Here is a 19285-nt window from a genome sequence, read left to right as displayed (position 1 = left end):
AAATATTTACTTCACTCATGTGTCCCTGATTAGCTGCCAGTTTCAGCCAGATCATGAATGAGCTTCTTGTCAGTTTGTGTGGAGATCAGCCTTTCCTTTTCTTTTTCGCCCACCCACCTCTATTCACACTTCCTCTAAGTAAAACTTCTGCCTGATGTTGAAACAAGTATTTTAAGACTTCATCTTTGGGAGTAAAATTCTGAGTGGTAAAGAAAAGAACTTCCTATTGAGCAAACTTCTTGAAAATATGGTGATTTGCGGTTATGACCCTGTTGAAGCTGGAGGCATTCAAAGCAATGGGTGATAACATATTTTTTGAAGACTGTTTTGGATTCCACTGTATGCCAACACATTACATCCAAATATATTTGACTTCCTTTGTTTGGTAATGTAATTGAAAACACATTTAATCGCATGATGCTTTAGTACATGCCTGTTGTTTTGGAGCATATCTAAGTTTTAGTAAAGCTCTAGGTTTTTCAAATGTACTTTTTTTTTTTAATCAGAAAGAGCCATGTTGTCTGATTTTTTTTTTTTTTTTCCACCTTTGGTTGGGGCTCTTTCATTTTCATTAAATACTGTTGGTAAATGGCTTGCCATGTGGAAAGGACTATGGATTTTTGTGCACCACAGTACCTGATGATGCAAGTGTAAAACAAAAAAGATATGTAAAATTTGTACTTCGTTTTCACCACATTTTCTAGCTTAAGTTAAACCTTTGATGTTTGCAAAGACATCCATCGTTATTATGGCAGGAGATATTTTCAGTACTTGTTTAAAAACGGAAGTAGAACTTGGTAGTGATAGAAACATATCCTGCTTGGCAGTGCACAGCGGCGTCCTGCACCGGGCTTATTTCGCTTGGCCTCCTTCCCTCCTTCCCGTTTGGCCGCGTTGTCTCAGCTGGCAGAATTCCCTTTTTTATGGCTGAATAGTATTCCAGCGTATGTAAATACCATGCAGTCTTTCAAAAAAAATTTTTTTATTGAATTTATTAGCGTGACATTGGTTAATAAAATTATGTAGGTTTCAGGTGTACAGTTCTGTAACACGTCATCTGTATATTGTACGGATGGTGTGCTCACCGCCCCAAGTCAAGCCTCCTTCCGTCACCACTGATTCCCCTTTCACCCTTTCTTCCTCCCTTCACCCCCACCCCTTTCCCTCTGGGAACCCCCATGCTTTGTCTGTGTCTGAGTGGCTTCTTCTTCTTCTTAACCCCTTCACCTTCCCCCCGGCCCCCAGCACCCCTCCCCTCTGACAGCTGTCAGTCTGTTCTCTGTCTCTGAGAGTCTGTTTCTGTTTTGTCTGTTCTTTCAGCCACAGGCCTGGAGCCACACAGCTCGGTCTCTCCTTAGGGGACTCCCATGCGCTCTGCCCTCCCCGCCCAGAGCCGGGGAGCGGCTGCCGATGCGATTTCGGCGTTGGCCCTGTCGGAGGGCTCCTGAGTCCCCGGCAGACAGTCCCGGGGATTTTCGCTGCCAGGTGTCCCGGGGGCCCCCCCCTGCTCTGGGTCTCCGGTGCGTGCGGGCTTGGGAGCCCACGCTCTTCAGGGGGAGCCTTTGCAGCCGAGCTATCCCTCCCGCCGGCCCTTTTTGCCTCTCTGCCCTTCCTGCGAGTTTCGATGTGGGTTCTCCTGTAAATCCTTGGTGTTCAGCTGGTGATTCAGGTTGACGGTTCTGTATTTCAGTTGTAATTCCAGTTTGGTCCTGGGGGGAGGGCGTGTATGGTCCACCTCCTCTGCCGCCACCTTGGATCCTCGCGCTTTGTTTATTCATCGTCAGCAGACATTGAGGTTGCTTGCGTGTCTGGGTCATTGTGAATGATGGGAGCACAGCTATCCCTTCGAGATAGTGATTTTATTTCCTTTTTATATACGTCCAGAAGTGCGGTTGCTGGATCGTGTGGTAGTTCTATGTTTAATTTCTTGAGTAACCTGTATATTTTTCACAATGGCTCTACCAGTTATATTTCCACCAACTGTGCAAGGCTTCGCTTTTCTCCACATCCTTCCAAACATTTATCTTTTTTTTTTTTTTTTAAATAGCTATTCTAACCGATGTGAGATGATAATTTTATTGTGGTTTTGCTTTGCTTTTCTTTTTAATGATCATTAGTTAACTCATATCCACTCTTAACTGTTTTGAATTGGAAGTGGACTTGACCTTGAGCTGTTACTTCTTTCTGCTCTTAGCTTATTGGCAAGAACTAGTTATGTGGCTCTAACCTAAGTACGGAAGGATGGGAAATGTAAGGGATTCTGTGCACTGTCTGGTGGTCTGTAGGTCACTGACGTATATTTTTTCCCGTGGGGACAGCATGGCAAACATAGGCTTCAGAGGCAAGCCAGCCATTGTTGGGAAACCTGGGTTTTCACGGTGAAGGGCAGATATTAGCCAGTCCCATTTCCCCTCTCCTTTCCCGCTGTTTGTAACATGCTGCCTCTGTGACCACTGACAAAGAACAGTGGTGTTTGGACAGATAGAGGACTTTGGAGGCTGACACATTAAACAGTTTTTTCAAAACAATGAAAAATTTAAAAGAATATTATGGTGAACAAGGTTGCACCCTTCACTTTGCCTGTAAGACAAGTGGCATTATTGAAATTCTCAATAATTATTTATATCTATTCAGTCCTCGTTAAGTCCTCAAAATGGAATTGAATAACTAGCTTAGATGGGCGAGACTTAGGGAGCAGATTTAACCGAAACTTTTGGTGGTATTTACACATTGGCCTGCATTCTCGAAATTGATACTTGTCTGCTGTATTGGTCCAATATACTTATAAAAAAATGATTATTTTAAAGAGATTTTAAGTGGAACAAACTAAGGTTTAAAAAGAATTAGTCTCTCTTTACCAAAATACTTTATGTTTCTGTATTTTTTTCCTACCCTAAGACATTTCTAAGTCATCTTTTCGCGATTAGTTGAAAAGTACATGAGATAAATAAGCAATGTGGTATTTGATTTATCAAGCCACACTATTCTTAAACCTGGCTGGATTGAAATAAACTCTGTTATACTAAGAATATATATTTTCTTTCTCATCCCTCGTTGTTTTTTTTTAGGCAATAGAGATTTTGCCAAGGATGATCCATTGGAATTTAAGTCCCATCAGTGGTTTGGAGCATCTGTGAGGTCAAAGCAGGATAAAATTTTGGTAAGTTTTTGGATATTTACTCATAGGTCAGCTTAGTCAATTTATGTGAAAACAAAGGAAGTTTTAGATTTAAAAGCTGATGGTAAAACTCAGCGTACTCCCGGGCACAGGGCATAATGAGATGATAGCTGGTCCAGCACCACCTCATCTTTTGTTCTTCACAGACTTGGTTCCGCCACTTTCCACCTTCATTCCCGCCTTTCCATTTCCCCCACCGTGCTTGATAGTTCCCATCGCCTCTTTCTATCCAGCCAGGTTTAGGAATAGTGTGCCTCTGTTTCATCAGCCCCCAGAACCTCCTCTCTCTGCAAACGCACGCTCTTCCCTTTGCCTCATCTCCGCCGGTGCCCTGGCCCCTTCCCTGGCTCGTCTTCAGAAACTTTGGCAAGTGTTTTCTGCCGTAACCGCCTCCACTCTTCACTTCCTTTTTCTTCCCAGCCACTCCAGCCAGGCTTTCAGGTCGGCACAGCCAAGGTCACCCTGCACTTTCAGGTCACTGAAGTCCACTGGTATTTTTTTTTAAATATGTTTTTATTGATTTCAGAGAGAGGAAGGGAGAGGGAGAAAGAGAGAAACATCAGTGATGAGAGAGTCATTGATCGGCTGCCTCCTGCCTTCCCCCGACTGGGGATCGAGCCCACAACCCAGGCATGTGCCCTGACCGGGAATCGAACGTCGATCTCCTGGATCCTAGGTTGACGCTCAACCTCTGAGCCACGCTGGCTGGGCCACTGGTAGTTATTTTTACTGCCCCTCTGCACCATTCAGCAAGGTCAGCTGACCCCCTCTTTTTCTGAAATTGTTTTCTTCCCTTGGCTCCTGGGACACCGCGCTTTTCCTGGCTTTCTCCCATCTTGCTGCTTCCTCCTTTGCGATCTCCTTTAACGGCTCCTCTTCTGCTCAGTTTCTAAAGGTGGGGTGTCCCTGGGCTCTGTTCTGGGCCCCAGATTCTCGAACTAGACCTTCTCCCCACTCGTTCCTATCCTGAACCCGGGGCTGTAAATACGCACAATCTGTGTGTCATAAGCCTCTCTCCTGGGGATTGTTTCTCTGAGGTGGTCCGGGCTGTCCGCAGCACTGACTTCGTTCAGGGCATTTGGGTTCCTTGACTCGCCCTTTGCTTGCAGGCCTGTGCCCCCCTGTACCACTGGAGGACTGAAATGAAGCAGGAGAGGGAGCCCGTGGGAACGTGCTTTCTTCAGTACGGAGCGAGGACTGTCGAGTACGCTCCATGCAGGTCAAGTATGTAGAGGAAGCTGTCCCAGCTTTTAAGGAGGGGTTGGGAAGCCTGGCTGGTTAAAAATGTGAGTGTGTGTGTGGGGGGGGGCAGGGGTATTAAAACTTATAGACCTATTGCGATGTTCGATGACAGCAACATGAAAATCCTGTTAATGTAAAGTAATTCCAAACGTGGAGTCAGCAGGCTTGTCTCCCTAAGAACGAAGTTTCATCTTCCTTGGTTAGTAATATTAATATGTGATTTTAGAAACATTTTCAGTCACCTTTAGTCAAAAGATGCTCCATTGAGCTTTTCTAAGGCAGAGATCTGATTCAGCAGGCCCAGGTGCCTGCATTTTAAACAAATTCTACAAGGTGATTTTGATGGATTCTGAGGTTTGAGAACTTTATACTAATATAGTTTTATATTAATAATGATGTTAAAAATAAAAAATTTTGTCTTAAAGAGCCAGAATGTATATAGGAAGGTGAAACGTTGAGCTCAGGACTCTGAGTCTGCATTTCCTTGCTTTTATCAGAGTTTCGTTATCGATCTGTTATCAAGCTTACTCCTCTTTTGATAATCCAGAAGATCTCACACTGTTCTCTAGTATTGTTTGAAATTTCAAGTGAAATTGATATTGTGATTTAAGATGCTTTTGAGCACTTATAATTTGGACTGTTCTTTCTCAAGCTCTGTACATCCTGTTTCCTTGGGCATTCAGATCCTTTTACCTTCCCACCTTTGTTAAATTGGCCATCGCTCCAGATCCCCTTTAAACCAGATATAGAATAAAAGCTTATTGAAATGCAGCATGGTGTTTATACTTAGAGCACTTAAAAAAATTTTTTTTTAATCATTGATTTTTAGAGAGAGGGGAAAGGAGAGAGAGAGAAAGAGAGAGAAAGAGAAACATCGATCAGTTGGGAGAAGATAATTTTATAGCTATGAAGAATGAGCTAACTCTCGTGTGCCAGGTTTGTAACTTATTTATACAACAGACACACACACACAAAGTCACCCTTATGCGCCTGTGCTAGATGTGGGAACTGGGATTCAGACAGTTGCAGTAATTTTTGTCTACATCTTACATTATCGAATGGTCTGATGGGGATTTAAACCAGATCTGCCCAAAGGAATTTTCCCCTTGTATTACTAACAATAGAAAATGTTTTTCACTTCAGTTACTCCCGTATTAAGCACAGTTTTTCTACAAACAATACATCCTGCTTTCACGAGCACATAGGTTTCGATAATTCCTGATGTGTGAGAGTACAGGGAGCGCTTCTGAAAACAGCGTCCTGATGATGATCCCTGTGGATATACTGCCCTGTTAGGCCAGTAGTTTTTGTCATTTTGTCCCTCTAGTAATAAATAGTTCTCTCGATATGTATTTGAAGGATTAAGACAATGTTTGCATGATGCATCTGTTACAAATCTTTCACTTTTATTGGATTTAGGCACACAAATTATAATATCTTTTTAAACCTTATTTTCTAACGTATGTAACATCCAAATCAAGTCAGCAAACTATATGGCTTGTGCACCTCTTTTTAAAAATCAAATTGTATTGGGACACAGCCATACCCCTTTGTTTACATGCTGTCTCTGAAGCGAGAGTTGAGTAGTTGCCACAGAGACTCTATAGCCTCTAAGCCTAAAATATTTGCTCTCTGGCCCCTTTACAGAAAAAAAATCCCCCATCTAAATAATAAAACCTCAAATCTTAGAAAAAGTACAAATAACCACCTCAAAAAAGCAAAGTGAATACCTTTCTTCTTAATAAATCTGGTTTTCTGTATCCCATGATCATTGTACATGTTTTTCTGCTCAACTTTTGAAATATTAAGCTACCTACAGGCCCTGGTTACAAGGGGCAACGTGCCCCGATGAAAGTGCTCCTAAGCAGGAGTCTGAGAACTTGGGTATATTCTCTCCTTCTGCTGACAACCCGCCTGTAGCTGTGGGTGATTCACTTAACCACTCTGGGCCCGTGTCATTGTTGGTGAAACACTGTGTTGGACAAAAGACTTCAGAAGTACAAATTTAGTATTTTGTGTCTTCTTCATACTTCAATAAATTATGCAACCCAGTGATTGCTTTTACCTGGGGTGCCAGCTTTATAGGGCTACATTGCCAACTTCTTGGTTACTTTGCTTGTTCGGTGGTGGTAATTTGAGGGGATTCTTGTTGTTTGCTTTTGCTTTTGTTTTTAACATGACCTATGTGGACACCCTGGGCATGGAACTTTGCTGTCTGTAAAAAACTTAGCTTATTACTAATCATATTTGCTTTGGGCTTTTTATAACTGTATCTATGACCATCCTGGCCATTACACAACAGGCCACACGTCTTTCTGTTCTAAAAGTGCCGGAGCCACAAATCACATGACCCAAATACTCTTTGAATTCAGTGCTCAGACTGAGCCTTTGTTCCTTCTGTCTACTTTCTGATGATGATGATGTACATAGATTTTTCTTTGTTTTAATTTCTGGTTGGCTTTTCCTTCCCCTTGATTGTTACTCAGGGAATTACAAGTACCTTATTGATTTAAAGTGTTGCAGCCTCCTGGTGTTGACAGGGTTGGGCTCAGATCCATTCTCTCTTATTTACTAGCTACTTGACCATGGTTGAGTTGCTTAACTTCCTTAAGCCTTAGTTTCTTTATCTGTAAATTATGAATAATAATGGTATCTTTCATAGGATTGCTGTAAAGATTTAAAAAGATAATGCCAAGGAAAATGCTTTAGAATAGTACCCGGCTCACAGTAAGGGCTTAATAAATACTAGCTGCTCTTACTATCATAATCAATAATATTATTATGGCTAATATTGTCAGGCTTAGCAAGTGGGAGAAATATTGTCCATAGTAATAAAAACAAAAGCCTTCACTGAAGTAGGTTATAGTCAGCATAAAATTCTTAACATTGGCATAAATACTCAGTTTAATGTGTACCTGCTAAAAGATTTTAAAGGACAGTAATGTTTTCTAGCCGGATGTTCTGGAAAACCATATAAAGTATATAATTGTATAGTCTTATAAATAGCCTGAAATAGTTCCCCAGATGCAACTTGAATAAAGGAAATAAACGGCTGTCTTGAGGTCAGAGCAGAATTCCTTAGTATGAATTCATTAGATACTGGAAAACCCAGCCTTACATTCCCCAGTCTCTCTTGGTTAGAAAATTTTACGTTAGAGTTGCATTATACTCTTCAGGGTATTTTCTAAAAAAAATTCTAAATTTAGATATTAAGTGTATAATCTTGGGGTAGTTCCCAAGTTTTTAAAATGGGTTCAAAATTTTTGATGGGAGTATTTGATAGAAATTCTTGCAAATTGTCCTAATGACTTAAAGGAGATTTTTTTGGCTCCTCTATTTGGGTGGCAAATACAATAATACTATAGTGTAATTATTTATATATTGTAACACTGTCTACAAGAATTCCTTGATATTATCAGGATGATTACTTCATAAGGTATATAAATGTCTAATCACTCTGTTGTATACCTGAAACTAATATAATATTGTATGTCAGCTGTAATTGAAAAATAATTTAAGAAAATTCCTTGATAATTGAGAAGTAATGTTTTTTCATTGTTTCTTGTTATCTTCCAAATAAGGACTAATTTTAAGGTTCATTCTTACCTCTATTCTAGATACAATATTACTCATGATTAAATTTAGTTTCAATTAATTGACCTGCTGTCCAGAAATCATCCCTTTCTGTGAGAACTACAAAAAAAAGAGAATAAAATGATTGAGTCTATTATCATTTGGAAAAACTTAAAAGTGTCACTTTTAAAGATGTTCACTTTCATTAGACACCAGTACTAAATGTGTTGTGAGGATCGGTTTATATTTTGCTTTTCATAGAACATTCATTTAGGTTCTGGCTATCTCCTGAAATTCTGAACTACATCTTTTTTTTTTTATATATAGATTTTTTTATTGTTGTTGGCTATAAAATGTACACAGGAAATGTATGAATTAGAAATGTATGTACCTCTTTACTGGTGCAAAGGCCTACTAACTGTAGGATAATAATAGTAAGAAACAGGAATTTCAAATTGGAGTCTTTAACTCACAGATCACAGCTCATCATTGTTTTATGAAATCAAAATAGTGGGTCATAACCAATCATTTAAAAAAAATGGAATGAAATATAATGAAAGACAAAACATTAGATTATGTTATACATAATAATACTAATATTGTTTGTGAAATTATTTTATTTATATATGTGTATGTTGGGTTGTTCGGGCTGTGATATAAAATATAATCTTGCTGTGGTTTGTGGTTTAAAATAAGAAGTTTTAAATTCACCACCTTCCTTCTTTCTGTTCCCTGGTAAATGACTGGTCCAGGTGGTTTAATGTCTCTCTGTTGTCATATCTGAGAAAACAGTGCTGATAAACAAGCATACTTATTTTTTTAGAATTTGATAACTCAGTAAGTGCCTGAGTGAATGAACACTTTCAGAAACTAGTACATTATCTTATATTACAGTGATTTCAGATTTTTCTCTTGTTTTGTGTTGTTTGTTTGTTTTTTGGGTTTGTGTATATTTCCAATCTTTTTATTTTAGAAAGTATTGATGCTGATGGACAGGGATTTTGTCAAGGAGGATTCAGCATTGATTTTACTAAAGTAAGTTCTTATTTAAGACTAAACAAGATTCCAATCTACCTTCTTATCTGAATCATAGTTAAAAATTAATTGGTCAGTACTTTAGCTTCTCTATAACTGTTAGTTGCTTTATGAAAACAGCTAATAAAGATGACCCATGTATTTTGATATTCTTTGCATTCTTTCCCTAGATGTTGCTTATTTGAAATTGACATCAAAATGGGATGGAGGACAGTAGAAAATTTCCTCAGTAGATGATAGATAACTATTATGACTTAATATTAAAATTTCCAGTTAGATAAATTTCTAGAATATTAAAGTTTTCTGTTGTTGATTGAAGTTGATTTTTTACAAAGTTATCAGTGGGAGCTTTATTACAAAAGTAGAGTTTAGTTACATAAAAGCTGAGAAACATGCGTATTTGCCATCTGTTGCCTATAGGCACCAAGTAAAGCTGAAGCAAATTAATATAATAGTAGGTCATATATTCAGAATTCTGTGTATTTTTAACTAAGCTAATATGCTTTCCATAATTGATAGCTTTTATCTGTTTTTCTAAAATGAATTGCGTTTACATTTTCAAAGAAAAATTTTCTTGAGTACTTTCCTTTGTAATTTTTTGTGTGTGATTATTTTTTGGTGGGATGTGTGAACATTTTGAATATCAAATTGAGAATATTAATTACTTCTTAGCGAAGTCTCAAAAGTATGTTGATGGATTAAAAGCAGAGCTTCCTTGGAAAGCTTAATATGGCTTTCTTAGAAAATGGGAGAAAGAATGCCTTAAACTTATTAACAGCAACTATAATCATATTCAGAAAAACTAATAAAGCATTGTTTAAAATTATATTTTATTAAAAAATTTTTTTAAATGGGGACTGATAATTATAGTTAGCTCTCCTTACTAAGCAATTGGTTTCACTTTAATCAATTTGAAATTCATAATTCAAAATTTACTCAGTTTCAAAATTCAAGGAAACAAAACAAAGAGATAAACTATGTTAATAAATATTAGGTATAAACTTGCATGATATATATGGACAATACCTATGTTAATAGGTACTGTATTTTTTAAAAAGTGATTTGTTTTCTGTACCTATGCCTGTACAACTCTATTCCTAGAAATATTCTCATATGGTGAATAATCATTGCTAAATTACCTGTTCACCTTCTTCAACTAATTTCTGAAAAAAAGTGGTCATTTTAAAGCGGACAACTTAGAAGTATCTATTACATAGCCAGAGCAGGAGATTGTTGAAAGCTAGAGAGGGCTGTATGAACATTTGGAGGGGGAAATGATTTTTTTAACCTCCAACAAAAAATTTCTGAAATATTATGCTTAAACACTAAATACTTTGAATTAGATACTTACAGTTTACTAGAGATACAAGAAATGCTAGTTAGGTGTAACTTGTATATATAATATACCCTGAAAAATGTACATTCACACTTCACTCCTGTTTAGATCCACAGGTCACTAAAAATTTTCCTTTAGCTGAAAAATGTTTTAAGGATTGTTAGAAAGGACATTTAAATGCCTGTGTGGTCACAAATGTCATACACAGTTTTAAGGAGTGACTTTTCTCCTTATTGTAACCCTGTAATGCTTTGCAGTAGGTAATTCGTACCAAGTTTGTGAAGCAGCAAAGATCCACAGAATCTAATGTATATGTTTATTTTTATATATTAAATGGATATATTGTAACTTTTCATTTTAAAATTGTATTTTAGGAAAGATACAATGAAAATAATAACCTGAGTTAGATGAGGTTGAGATTTATGATTTTGTTTGCTTTAATATATATTACATGTTATATTCATATGTATACGTAGATGTAGCTTTTATGTTTATTAGATTGCTTTCAATTTTTAAAAATACCTGCTTTTATATACATATCTTTTTGTTTTTTGATTTAATCTAGGCTGACAGAGTACTTCTTGGTGGTCCTGGTAGCTTTTATTGGCAAGGTAGGTTAATACTATTTAAATTACCCAATATTGACTGTGTTAAGTAAGATTCATCTGTCTTATCAGGTGCCTATGAAATTTTTTCAGGTTATTTTAAAGAAAAATCAGGCAAAGACTGGGATCAGTATGACAGACATACTAAAACTACAAATTTTGAATTTCTGTGAATTATACATATATTGAAAAATGGAATGATTTAGAAAAATTGTACTTGAGTTTACAGTTTTACAGTAAAAACAAAAATAGTTCTAATTGCACATGAGAAAATAAATATTATTGATCCTGTTAATAGATTTACTTTTCTTTACTGCCAGATATGTCATTCATTGGAAGGAAGAGAAGTGTCTCATTAGCATGTGTGGGAACCAAAGATAGATTTTGTGATTCTCAGTCAGGACTGCTTGTGAACTCTGCCTTTTTAAGAGACACAGCTGTGAACATGTTTAAGTGACTTGTTCTTTTAATACATTGAATATTGCACAATGTCTGCACGTTCTTATTATAAATTAGGAGAGATATAGGTACTATTCATATTATGTCCATTGGCGTTTCATTATAAATGGTATGTAAAAGACTCAGTGACTGGGCAGAGAATATTTTGTTTTAACAAGATTAAAAACAGCAGGTTTCACTGAATAAAGATGTTAGAGTAAATTTTTCCATAGATCTCACAATTGTCTCTGTTAAGAACAGAGAAAATGATGATGTTTTATTCCAAAGAGGTGATGAATTTTCCTGTGTTCTTTGCTTCAATAAATATTTATTGAATTCCCTCCTATGTGTCAGGTGCCGTTTAGACACAGTATAAAGTAGTAACCTAGACAAAGTGTTTCTGCCCTATAATGCAACTTACGCGACTGGACAAATTGGAACAGGACTGAAGTCTTTAGCTAGTATGAATTTCTTTCTAAAACAGCAGAAATGAAGAGATTATTTTTCTCATGTTATGGAGATGGCATTTGATATATCAGCGAACCTTTCTTGGGGCAGGGTTCAGTCTGATTTTTGTATAGTTGTCTAGATTTCTTGTCTACCTTGTAACTTGAGATTGTGAAGAAAAGTGCTCACCCATCAAGCTGCTTCATAAAGGTGTCCAAATAATTCATTAAAGAAATCAGTTGAACCAATTATTCTTATTATAAAGGTAAAAATGTTTCATTATTTTAGTTGATTTTTCAAGTTCTTATGGATTTGGTTGGGAAACAGCCCTTGATTTTATTATTCCATTTGTTTAACATTGATTTTTTTAGTGAATTAAGACAAATTCTGTACTCAGAAATTTTTATTATCAGAGACAAATTTTAAGTACTAGGTTGAAAAGAAATAATTGTGACTTAAAAATAATATAAAATTTCAGATTTAATATTATGGAGAGTTATTTAAGGCTAATAATTTGAAATACTAATATCTAATACTATTTTCTTTCATGGAGGTGCCATCCATCATCTGCATCATAAAGTTCCCATTAGAAAGTTATTTTTCTATGTATATTTTTCAGGTCAGCTCATATCGGATCAAGTGGCAGAAATTGTATCTAAATATGACCCCAAAGTTTATAGCATCAAATATAATAACCAGTTAGCAACTCGGACTGCACAAGCTGTTTTTGATGACAGTTATTTGGGTAGGTGAAACCAAAATATGGATTCATTTTCTGTACTTGGGGTGGATTTGTCCTGTATTTTCACATGCTGCTTTAAGTAGGAAAATCTTTTATGTGAAATAGATTAAGGTTTAAAGTATATATATATATGTATATATATATATGTATATGGGACATATAATTTCAAAATGTTATTGAATACTTGGGTTGTGTTATATTTCAGTAGCTGAAATTTAAGAGCATGATTGATTATACCATGATAATAATCGATAACCTTTAAGATAGGCTTACTGTATTCTGGGTAGTGTACTAAGTGCTTTTCAGTATTAACTCATTTAATCCTCAGAAGAATTCTATGAAGGTGTGCTGTTTTTGTTCCCAATTTATATAAAGAAACTTAAGCACAGAGAGGCAAAATAACTTGCGCGTAGTCACGCATGTATAAGTTGATGTTCTGAGATTCGAACTCAGGTGGTCTGACTCTCAAACTTTTATTATTCACTGTATTAAACTATAGTTTTGGTTTTAAGGATTTATTAACTTTTATTCTCTCTCTCGTTGTCTTTTTTTCACTCCTCACCTGAGGATATTTTTTCCATTGCTTTTTCAGAGAGAGTGGATGGGGGGCATTGATGTGAGAGAAACACATTGATTGGCTGCCTCCCACGTGCGCAGGGGTTGGAGCCTGCAATCGAACCCGGGACCCTTCAGTCTGCAGGCTGACACTCTAACCACTGAACCAAACCGACTAGTGCAACTTGTGTTCTCCTTTTACATTTCTCTTATTCATTGAACCAAGTATACATGACAGAAACAGTACTTTGCTGATTGAGAAAATCTGTTATTTGTTGCTACTTTATGATGAATCGCAAATTTACCCTGTTTTTAAATAACTCCTTTGTAAAGTTGATAAAAGTTTTATTTTTCTAATAGAGTTATACTCTTGGAACATTTAGCTCAGTTATTTTCTTTAAGGTACATGTATCGTGCACATATGAATATATTATCCCTAGAGGACAAATTATTACATAAGGAGAGGAATTCCTTGAAGATAGCGTCAGAGAAAGCTGAGGCAGCGAGCATGCTGCAAATAACTGGCCCTGATGGTGTTTTGCCTTTTGGTTCTCTGCTTAGGTTACTCTGTGGCTGTTGGCGATTTCAATGGTGATGGCATAGACGGTATGAACTTTTTTAAAAAATTTGGGCTAAGCATTTGAAACAGTAGCTTTGAAACACTTCAGCAATTAAAGAGTTTTGAAACCATTATTGTAGAATGTAACAGGAGGAATGAGGGGACCTTAGTAAGCTGACATCAGCTGGGTCTATGGTAAGCTTCCGCGAGCAGCGGCTGACATTGAGCCCGTGCTGGGGACCTCAGTCTCCCCCTGACATGGAGCCCGTGCTGGGGACCTCAGTCTCCCCCTGACATGGAGCCCGTGCTGGGGACCTCAGTCTCCCCCTGACATGGAGCCCGTGCTGGGGACCTCAGTCTCCCCCTGACATGGAGCCCGTGCTGGGGACCTCAGTCTCCCCCTGACATGGAGCCCGTGCTGGGGCCCCAGTCTCTTCCCCATCTGCCACTTTCCCAGCACTTGCAGGATTCCTTATTTCTTTCTGCAGATTCAGTCCCCAGGGAGAGGCTTAGTTGCTTTTTCCTGGAAGCATAATTTGTAACCTCTCTGGGCTGACAGTGAGGTTGTTACTCTCTCCTCTTTCTGTTCACTGGTCATCTTCCAGAACTCAGTCTGGAAATCATAGACTTTAACTGACTTTGCTCACATTTCAGTGTAACTGCCACCTTTACCTATTTCATTGGCTTTGTGTTGGTTTTCATTACTGTAAATGTACCTTTTCTTCATTCTTAGGTCACTTTATCTTACCTGTCCTTTTTTAACCGGATTACCGATGCCTTGAGGACACACATGTATTTACTTGAGGGTCCTCATGAATCTTTCTATATTTTGTACCTATTTGATTTTGTGGTTAAAAGTATACTGTGGTCATTTATTACGGAGTACCAACTTTTAAAAATCTCTTATCTACTGAAATAACAAAACTTAGAGTTTTCTGACATATTCCGTTCCCATTGGTCTTAAAAATGAGTAATTAAGTTTTTTCTTTTCAGACTTTGTTTCAGGAGTTCCAAGAGCAGCGAGGACTCTGGGAATGGTAGGGAAATTAAAAGGTGTTTTAAAAAAAAAACTCTGTGGGTTATCTTATATTTTCCTATATTTCATATACTTTTGTTTTTCCTGCACAGGTTTATATTTATGATGGGAAAAACATGTCCTCCTTATACAATTTTACTGGTGAGCAGGTATGCTTTTAATTTTTTTTTTTTTTACTCAACATCTTAATAGCAGCATTTCCTAATGTCTTAAACTTTTTCTTGGCAATAGCCTAATGGTTTAATATTCAATGTATAATAAATATTGGTTTAATATTAACTATTACAGATATAAAATAGGCTTTAAGTGTTTCATATTTATTTTAACCAAAGTAATTTGTTTAAGCAAATACTTTTTGTAATTGCATGTTATGGCTAGTTTTTTTTTAAATAAAGGAAATACAAAATCAAATTGCTTACACACAAAACCAAAACGTACTTTTTCTTTGCTGATGACGTTAGCTTCTCCTTTAAGGAAGGATCTGTGCCTTTTAATTTTACTAGATGCAGTTTTATTAAGTAAGTTAGTAATGGTAAAGGAAAAGTTAATTAGTACCCACTTCTTGCTCATTTGAGATGGCTGGGCTTTGTGTGAGGAGCTAGACCCAAGGTCCCAGCAACCTCTTCCCATTTGTGCGAGCCTTAGGGTGCTGCACAGCGGGGACTGGCCTGCAGCGACCGGCCATTGGGCTTGCTGCAGGGTGGCTGTCCATATGTGCTGTGGTGGCTTCTTCACCTCAAGCAGCTTCTCCTGTGTATAGTCTACGATTCTCAGCTCTCTTGTGGGGAAAACCTGGGCTTTGCACTGGGACCGTTAGGACAGAGCTGGCTCCCCGAGCTCAGGATTACTGCGTTGGACCGGGATTTACCACCGTAAAGCCCATGTCTCAGGCGTACAAGTAGGGACACTGGCAACTTCCTCGTGGGGTTGTGGTGAGAACCAGATGTGAAAACATTTCAGTCCTAGCGCCCAGGACAAAACTTGTCTCAGTTAAGTGCCGCCCTTTCCTTATACTTTCAGGCCTAGCACCCTGAGAGAACAAGGCCCCAGCATAGAATTCCGTCAGATTCCAGTCGTCAGGTCAGCGTGGTGCCCCACGGACAGTACACTTTATTCCACACGCTCTGATTTGTCATCGGATGCAGAGCGTGTCTTTCATTTCCTCGCTGACACTGTGTCAACCCGGAATAGGTGGCGTAGGAATCTCCCTTATCGTTTCCTCCTGGTACCTCTGCTAATCAAATTCTGGAAGTTTTGCCAACTTTCCTGTGTTTGGTTTGTTGGCTTATCGTTCACCTTAGTTCATCTGTAATTTGTCATCTTTCCTAGTTTTGCTTTGCATGTTGGCTTCTCTTTAGAACTTTCCCTTTTCACATGGACTTCTAGCCAGGCTGCTCTGTCTGTGATGACCAGCGGTCTCCTGTGGCCGGGAGAGGACATTCCTCCTCTCTCTGTATAAAGGGCCCATGATAAACCCAAACCCATTTGTGCTGTGTGTTAATCAGAAGCAAAACCACCGGCATGTAACCAGTTGAGCTGTGAGACAAAAATGAACTACCTTTTATATCTTTCCAAATAGTAATTTCTTTAAAGTTGTAATAGTTTCACATACAGAGAGACATTTATGACCCCTTAGTAATTATTATCTATTATCTTTACTGCATAGACATCCATTTATAACTTCTTGGATTCAAGTAAAACCTCTTTCTGTGACTGAATGTCTTTTTGGTAGTGTGTCTGTCTGGTGTGTTTCGGATAGTGGAGAGGAAGGGAGATAGTCGGTTAGGCCTGGGAAGGAGCATTGATTGTACTTGGACTTAAATGGTATGTGTTGAAGTCAATGAAGTGACATACATGGGATATGTTTTACTTATAAATCTAGGAAAATAAACAAGCCTCATTACCTGATTGTCATTGTGTTGGTAGAATAAACAAAAGAGAAGAAATTTAGACTGAAGCACTATATGCAGAGGAAAAAAAATAACCCCTTCTGTTTGATAAATATACTACAAATATCAATTGTTAAACTAGTTGAATGGAATGTAAACATTTCATTTTCTTCTTGTTGTCCAGATGGCTGCATATTTTGGATTTTCTGTCGCTGCCACTGACATTAATGGGGATGAGTAAGTTTTAAAAAATGTTTCCAGAAACAGTTTTCTTCTCATGTTTATGAACTCTTTACTAAAATGAAACATTTCTTCTGTTCCTCTTTCCCTTTCCTGCTAATTTTTCTGTTTAAGGAACCAGAGAAGAAGCAGCTTATCATGATGCTAAGAAACCTCTATTTTTTCATAATTTCTTTCGATAGCTTTGATAATATGAAGGAATAAAGTAATTTTATGAATTACCCAGTTTTAAAAGAGTTGAAGGAACTTTCAAATATGAAATGATCATTTTATGCTTCAGTGTGGCTATGAGAGATGTGGAAAGAGGAAACAGAATTTTAATAAGGAAGTGATTATTAATAGGTGGAATTTAATCTTGCTTTCATGAAAAACAATCTGTTCTTTTAGTTATGCAGATGTGTTTATCGGTGCACCTTTGTTCATGGACCGTGGTTCTGACGGCAAACTCCAAGAGGTGGGACAGGTCTCAGTGTCTCTGCAGAGAGCTTCAGGAGACTTCCAGATGACCAAGCTGAATGGCTTTGAGGTCTTTGCGAGGTTTGGCAGTGCCATTGCACCTTTGGGAGATCTGGACCAGGATGGCTTCAACGGTAAGGTCAAAGTCCAGCAACTGTATGGGTCCCTGATTTTCTGTGTCCAGTTGGAAAAGTTCTGAACCCTCATGAGCAAACCTTCTGAAAAGAATTTGAGTGACAGTAACTAACACTAGGTTGAACATCAAGTTGCTCTTTTTCCTTAAAAATCAGAGCAGAAATTTCAGAAATTGATTCTTATGAGTTATTATTCATGCAGCCCCAAATTGAATGTTGGAATAGTTAATGTCTGAAAGGGACTTGCATTGGCTTGGCATGAGCTGGTGATTTTGTCTCCTGCTTGGCGACAGTGCCCTCTACCGTCCATTTGGGTATAAGTGTAAAATATGTTCCCAGGCACATTGTCAGGGTAATGCTGACTGTAATATGTACTTCAGAGCTGTGATTTGCCATAAATATTTTTAAAGCTGTAACTTTGTTGTGACTCTCCAAAATATTCTGTGGGGGCTTATATCTTTCTTCATGAGGGCAAGTAAAAGGAATAAGTTAAGCTCATTGTTTTATAATAGTCCCATTTAATAATTAATAGCTGTAGATATTTTTAAAAATCTAAATTGGCATTTATTACAGAATGAAATATAGATTACACATTACCAAGATTTTTTTAAAAAAAGAATACTATTAAAAACCTTTCTAAAAGTCACAGAATAGAGAGTTGAACTGTTCGTTTGTATCATCAACAATAAATAAGGATATGCCCCTTAAAATTTAAAGAAAGTTATAAATTAAGAAAACTTAAAAAATATGAATGACGTATCTCCCAAGTAGTACTTTTCTTTGTTCAAACCTGATGACATTAGCCCTCTGTTACGCTCCTATATTCCTCTCTTTCTACCTGTACCCACCAGGAAAACCCAGGTATCATCAAGAGGGATACTGAAAACCAAACAAGGAAGTTAGGTTCCACAATTATGTACAGTTTTTCTTAATAGCCCTCCAGAAAGGCAGAGGGGGGAAGAAACGCACTGAAAAGAGCAACTAAAAGGATCAAAGGAAGCAATTGATTGCATGAAAAAGCAGGACTCTCCTTACTAGACAGATGCCAGGCAAGAGAGAAGGTGATTAGAATGTATTAAGTATTGAGAGTCTTAGAAAAGTTAAAGATCACTTTTATTATAATAGTTTTTTAATACTATAGCCATCGCCCAGCCAGGCGTGGCTCAGCGGTTGAGCATTGACCTAGGATCTAGGCGATCAGGGTTCGATTCCCGGTCAGAGCACATGCCCGGGTTGCAGGCTCGATCAATAACTCTCTCATCATTGATGTTTCTATCTCTTTCTCTCCCTCTCCTTTCCTCTCTCTGAAATCAATAAAGATGTATTATAAAAAAAAATACTACAGCCATCTTCTGTTGGAAAATTATATTTTAATCAATATTTTCTTAATGCTTATGTCAATTTGGAAGTTATGTTTATCTTTTGAAACTTGAACAAGAATAACTTAAATACTAACATAATTTAAACAAATACTACTTTTTAAAAGGATAACAAATTCTTAGTTGGTGCTTATCACAGGCCAAGAACTGTTCTAGGTGCCAAAAATGAGAGGATAAGTTAGAGCCCATCCATGTCCTTAAGGAATTTAGCATCAGTGTGGGTAACTTATGTAAACAGGTAAATACTAGAATGTAATCACCACAGTGTTTGGGATATTTCTGGGCACGATTGTTCTATATAAAAGGTGAATAATCGGGTTGTCTTTGTTGTCTCGGGATGCTGCACTGAGGAGGCTGAAAACGTTTGGGTACATTAAGTAAATTGAGACAGTTTGGAAGGGCTGGTCCATCATAGACAAGAGGGACACACACACCTCTTTG

At 37.6% G+C, this 19285-nt stretch overlaps 1 protein-coding gene across 2 annotated transcripts in view; it reads left to right on the top strand.

Annotated features, from left to right (window-relative positions):
- Positions 1-19285, top strand: part of ITGAV (integrin subunit alpha V) — a 76824-nt gene that overhangs the window by 25153 nt on the left and 32386 nt on the right. For both annotated transcript variants that reach the window (XM_016212598.2, XM_016212524.2), the window contains exons 3-12: positions 3069-3160; positions 4288-4402; positions 8967-9028; positions 10930-10975; positions 12474-12599; positions 13713-13757; positions 14704-14747; positions 14839-14895; positions 16820-16872; positions 17263-17465. In XM_016212598.2, coding sequence (XP_016068084.1) covers positions 3069-3160; positions 4288-4402; positions 8967-9028; positions 10930-10975; positions 12474-12599; positions 13713-13757; positions 14704-14747; positions 14839-14895; positions 16820-16872; positions 17263-17465 — 843 coding nt within the window. The remainder of the gene's footprint in view (positions 1-3068; positions 3161-4287; positions 4403-8966; positions 9029-10929; positions 10976-12473; positions 12600-13712; positions 13758-14703; positions 14748-14838; positions 14896-16819; positions 16873-17262; positions 17466-19285) is intronic.

The sequence above is a fragment of the Miniopterus natalensis genome, chromosome 8 (assembly GCF_054644295.1).
Source record: "Miniopterus natalensis isolate mMinNat1 chromosome 8, mMinNat1.hap1, whole genome shotgun sequence".
NCBI classification, from domain to species: Eukaryota; Metazoa; Chordata; class Mammalia; order Chiroptera; family Miniopteridae; genus Miniopterus; species Miniopterus natalensis.
The sequence above is the reverse complement of the archived record's forward strand: the minus strand, read 5'-3'. Positions and strand labels throughout refer to the sequence as shown.